This window comes from Palaemon carinicauda, chromosome 27 (genome assembly GCF_036898095.1).
Source record: "Palaemon carinicauda isolate YSFRI2023 chromosome 27, ASM3689809v2, whole genome shotgun sequence".
NCBI lineage: Eukaryota > Metazoa > Arthropoda > Malacostraca > Decapoda > Palaemonidae > Palaemon > Palaemon carinicauda.
The window spans coordinates 16,169,384-16,175,383 of record NC_090751.1 but is presented as its reverse complement, the minus strand read 5'-3'; the positions used below and the strand labels follow the sequence as shown (position 1 = coordinate 16,175,383).

The 6,000-nt window shown below is 31.8% G+C and overlaps 1 protein-coding gene across 17 annotated transcripts in view; it reads right to left on the bottom strand.

The window, feature by feature from the left end:
- Positions 1–6,000, bottom strand: part of LOC137620550 (serine/threonine-protein kinase WNK1-like) — a 524,046-nt gene that overhangs the window by 53,884 nt on the left and 464,162 nt on the right. For all 17 annotated transcript variants that reach the window (XM_068350804.1, XM_068350794.1, XM_068350795.1 and 14 more), the window contains one exon: positions 3,129–3,422. In XM_068350804.1, coding sequence (XP_068206905.1) covers positions 3,129–3,422 — 294 coding nt within the window. The remainder of the gene's footprint in view (positions 1–3,128; positions 3,423–6,000) is intronic.

The window sequence follows — 6,000 nt, the reverse complement described above, 5'->3', positions numbered from 1 at the left end:
TGGGTACATGTCATAATTACCAAAACATATTACACACAGAAAGTGCCAAAGGACATACAAATACCAAATATGACACCAAAGAGGGATAAACATCTATTTAAATAGTAACAAATGAAAAACCTATATTATCAAAGAACTGAAAACTCAGCCAAAAAATCAATTTGTATTTGTGTGGGTTTTATTCTATAAATTTGGCTATTTTATCTTCCCTGTAATTTAAACTTTAAAAAAATTGTCTCAGAAAAGTGAACATTATACAGATAAAACTTATAGATTTGTAATTCATTTAAAATTATGGGAAGGTTCTACTGCATGCTCTAAATATGCCTTTTCTTTGTATGTGTTGCATAAGATTTTTCATAATTCTGACCATCCTTTCCATTCAGTTCTTCCAAGATTACCATCCTGTACATAGAACTGTACTACTGTAAGTATGCAGTTCATTTCAAGTCTTGCCTTCTTCATCATAAGCTCAAAACTACACAGTATTCTATAAGTTTTATTCCAGTTTTATCATCATAATTTGATGGTTGAATCAGTGGAGCTTCGGAGGTTCAAACTTGTTGCAAATGCTCTTCTGTTGAACAGGTTGACCCAAGTCTAATTTTATAGTTTATATACGATTGATCTATTTAATGTTGTTAATGATCTTAGATAATTTGTAAATTACTGTTTAATTTCTTTTCTTATTATTTCTCATTGGTAGTTTATTCATTACTTCTCTCTTTCCTTTCCACACTGGACTCCTTTCCCTATTGGAGCCCTTGGGGTTTTAGCAAGCTGCTTTTCCAGCTAAGGTTGTTGCTTGGGTAGTAAAATAATGATAATAATAATAATAATAATAATAATAATAATAATAATAATAATAATAGGTGACATGGAAAAAGGATCATGCCCCCCTAGGGTTGCATTTTATATAATTTTGAAAACAATGAAAAATAAGTTACTTTTATTTAAAATTTCAATGGAATAACTATTCTTTGCCGAGATAAACAGTTTTCCTGTCAGACTTGGATGCCCCAAATCATAAGTTTCTAAACAAATGACACAAGATATAAAATATTGTATCTTGTGTAAAATTATGTATTAACCTTCTCTATAGTGAGAGTTATTTTGGCATATACATAAAAAGCTAAACATAGGTGCAAAATAACTGCACAAATATCGAGAGGAAATAATTGCTATTTTGGGTGATTTTCTTTTGTCCTAATATTATAGTGTAAATTATTTCAATTTATTACCTACATAAAACTCTACATACATTATATGCGCAGCAAAAAAATGCAGTCGTTAAGAGTCCTTATAAACACTTGACTAATCACAAATACACTCGGCCTTCTTTGCTCCAATTATTAATTCTCATTTCAGAACATTTCCTTCACGCGAGCACTATGAGCATCTACAAATGTGACTCAGTGATTTCATTAATCTAATCTATAGCGACAATAACCTATCTAGAGGAGGAAAGACAAAGGTGTGTATTTCAGGCTGCTTTTGGGCTACCATTCAAGATTGTATCCATTACTACATTCCTGCTGGCAACAATAAAAGCAGACATTATGATGTAAGAATAATACATGCTCCTTTTATTCATTGTCTTTTTATAGTCCATCATTGTCATTGCTTTCACTTATCTTCTCGGCATTTTAAAGCTGTGACAGGGAAAGCAGAATGTGCTTAGAGGCAGTAAACCAATACCTAGTCTAGGTCTGCATGTACAGCAGATAAAATTTTCTTTGACATTGCTGCTTCCCTAATTACGTAAGTATACCTCTATTGTGTGTTGAGGTACATTAATAGAAGTAATCTTATTTGTATTATTGCATCTTTTTCTTCTTTTCTTCTCTACTGTATTAGCCTACATACTATACAGTCAATAAAATCAATCTTTTAACGCTTCTATTTATTTGTGCCTGAGTTTAAGGCTAATTTTGCATCCATAAATATTATTTGCTTAATTTATGTTGATAAAACAAATGCTACAAAGCACTAGTTCATTCACATTTTCTAGGTGGAATCTTAATGTAATGTAATCCAACCTGATACCATATTTCTCAGCAGATGAACACTGTAGATACATTTAGCTGAAAATTATGAGTAAGCTTTATAGTGAAAAAGCATCAAGGGACAGTAGTAAAATTAGGAGATAAAGAGAAAAAATTGGCTCCTTAAGAAGCAGCAGAGGTAAATCAGTAAGCATGAATGAAAGCAAAGTTGAAATTACATAATTTGAAGTTACTGACTATAAACTTAAAACTGACGGCTTTTCTACCAAAAATAAACTTGAAAAAAATATCCTGGAGAAGGATGGCAGAAATACAGCTACTACTGGCTCGATCGTGAAATAAATAAATTTGTGTATAGTTTTTATGGAAAATAAATATTTTCATATTGTATCTGTACCAATTTTATGTTAAACAGTTTTTGAAACAAGAACCCTTTCAGGGAGAGGTCAAGTTTCCTGCAAAAACTAAAGGACAGATGGTCTATGGAAGTTATCACCATCAGTCATTTGAATTGTATGAAAATCCCTCCACTAATATGCAACTGCATTGTCACTTCCTCTCACTCTCTTATTTTCTTAAACCAAAGAATAATGTTCACTATCTGAGATAAGCAAGTTTCTACCTCATGAAAAATTATAGAAGTTACCTTCAGCCCTTACAGCACATACAGTATATTGTAACCTGTAAAAGATTACTTACTTCATGTAAATTCTCATTTTGGTGTCAAGTAAAATCAAAGCACCAATTTCATCAGGTACAGTAAATATGCAATAAAGATATTACCAATTTGAAAGTCTCCATGCTCGATGTATAATTTTTTTCCCAAGGCTTGCCACAGTAAAAATATTTTCACACCCTTATTGAAGGCAGTTCTGCCTAAGATTTAACAGTAAGCTAGTGTTGTTCCTCTTGGTTAATGTGCAATGCAGCCTCTTCCTTTCCACTACCAGTATGCATGCTTCCCATAACTAATTTTTCTATCATTCTCTTGTGCAATTTTGTCCAAATTGTTAAAGCACCATCTAAACTTAATTTTACGAATCCTCTTGCCAAGCCAAACCATCAAAATAATTTATTTATGTAACCTCCTCCTTTATGACATTAAGCTAAAAGCAAACTTACCTGTGGTGTTGGCTGTGATGTAACTGGTTGTTGTAAGGCATTCACAGCTGGAGCTTGTAAATTTGCTGATACTGGTTCAACTGATTTCTCTTTTTCTGCATCTGGTTGTTGTGTCTGCTGAATCGCTAGCCCTTGTTGTTGAGACAATTGAGCCTGGTCTACCTGTTGCTGTTCACCTCCTTGTGGTATTGAAAATTGATGAACTGGGCTTGTTTGAACTTTTGGTGATAATTCACGTGGTTCCACACGCTTATTTGGGGTACCCGGGGCACTGTCTCCTTCCTCATCCCGCTGCTAAAATAAAATTCCATGTGTGTGAAATTTAGCAGAAAGGAAGCAAAAAGAAATCAAAATAAGGAATAATACAACATGCAAGGTAAATGTTATAAAACATAATGAATACACTAGGTAATTAACAGAAGCTAAACCGTGCCAAAAATATTTGCAAGATAGCACAGAATAGCCAACAACTACAAAACATAATAAAAATAAATATGCTATAAAAGCATAACTCTCTGATTCCATAGATTACCATCTTCTCAGACTTCTCAAAGCCCTTATTGTTGACCTGAAACTACTGCTGCATGCCAAGGGAAGTTTGATAATTTGATCCTCTATACTTTATTGATAAATTACATCTATAATTTTTAACAAATTCACATCCTGACTTGAAACTGCTTGGAATGATTAAATGTTTCTCATTGTACAATTCTTAGTTTTATAAGAGATTACTAGCATCTAATGTCAATATAATCAAAGCAAAAGCAAATACAAACCCTCTTAAAAACTAATTATATTGTTTAACTAGCATTTATATAACACACAAGATCACATAACACACAAAATATTATAAGGACTATTCTATTATTAAACATGATTCCATTTAAAAAACAAATAACACATGGTATATTGTGCATGTAAAATTGAAAATACTGTATGCAAATAGTGTTGGGGAACATATAATCAAGAAAACACTGTAAGATCACTTGGGTCAAGCAAAGTAAATAAAGCAGTGAGCCAAATAAAAAACCCATTAATCTGTTTTTGGAAGTTTTGCTAGAGATATTTGGAATTTCTCCAATTTTTGTTTTTCTTAATAAAAAAGTGATGAGGATCCATATTTTTTTTTTAAATTTTCATTTCATTGAAATGCTGATGAAAATTACAGCAGCAACAATGATGATAAAAGTATATTAATGTATGTATACATGCATACATTCACAACTTTGAGTGTTTGCATTTACATTCAGGTATAGTTTTGTTCAGCAATTTAAGGTTTATTTCCCCTCATTTGTAGTTTGTTTACTTGCTTGCACATTTTTTTAATGCATCTCAATTTCAAATCTGCCATTCACCCATTTGATATTTTCTCGCAGAAAAGTTTTTATACGTACATATTCATTTCGATTAGGTTAAAATTCTTATAGACTTGTTTGTGACTCGCCCACACATACAGTATGGACATAAAACTATCAATGAGTCTATTCTAAGTTAAAGCCTATAAATAGCATACAGAGAAGTTTGATTTCACAAGGAATCTTCATCAGAGACAGCAAAATTAATAATAAAAAGTTAATGAAATTAATATTAACTTAATTTGCAATCTTATCTTGTAATACTTTTGTATGTTCAAAAGCATTACTCTAATTTTCTTGCATTTCTTGAATTATTTTTCTTTGCATATAGTTCTTTACCAAGTCTCAAATGATCTTACCTAACAGATCCTTGAGGGCCACTACTGATTCAACGTTTATCCTAATATTTTCTTTCCTCTCATAAGTAAAAGTAATATTTTTCTTCGGTTACTTTTCTGCACTCTGCTTCCTTGCCTATAGGAATCCTTGGGCTTGTAGCAATTTGCTTTTTTAATAGGAATTTTTATTAAATTAATATTAATTGTTCTTTGATGAGGGACTTTTTCCTTTAAAAGGCCCTGTTCAGAAAAAGGTGAGACTACCAACTTTTACATAGCATGAAGACTTAGGTTTGGTATTTATGCACAAATACATGTACTGTATGGGAACTAAAATCTTGAAGATTTTCACATGAATACACTATGCTAAGGTGGTTTATCAGGATAATACATTTGGAAATGCTTGAATTCCTCAAATGTTCCATCCATGCAATCTCTAAATGTTTGCTAGAGTATAGAAAATAGCTACACTGCATAAAACATTTAGTATCCTTATTGTGAGGAAACCATATAACTGCTAACAAGATCACTTTAAGGTATCAAGCATATAAAAGTATAAGACAAGTTTTCAGCTATCAGATCGTTAAGAGTGAGCCCCAAAAATGTCTGAAAGCTAAAACTGTTAATATTTCAAGACAATGTCCATATCAATGGTTTCAACTCCCTAACAATTTATAGCTAATAGCAACACTTATAATTTATAAATGACACTATATTGTATGCAAACTGAAGTTAATAATAATCTCATTAAAATTACCATAAAAACATTCATTCCTTAATCATAATCAGACTCTCATACTAAGGGAACAAAATTTTTCTCATTCTGATTCTTCACCAATTGTTGCCCAAGTGTATCCTTCTGAGCTTTCACACTGATTGGTATACTGTCACTTCATTAATTAGTTCTTTAAGCAAGTGCTTAAAGTCCAAGAGCCATAGTATTTTCCTAAGTACTATGGATTGTCACCCTTATGCCCCTAATGGCAGTCCATCAATAACATGTATAAAAAAAAATCTAGAATGTTTTCAGTATCTGGATTGGCGTAACTTAAGGACTGGACTGTGTTGTTCATATAATTATATCTGTTTTATAGATATGGAAATTATTTATCGTTTCAGTGGGGTTTCTTTACCTAACGAGATTGGATCAGGCATCTACAATAATATGAGGTAAGAAAC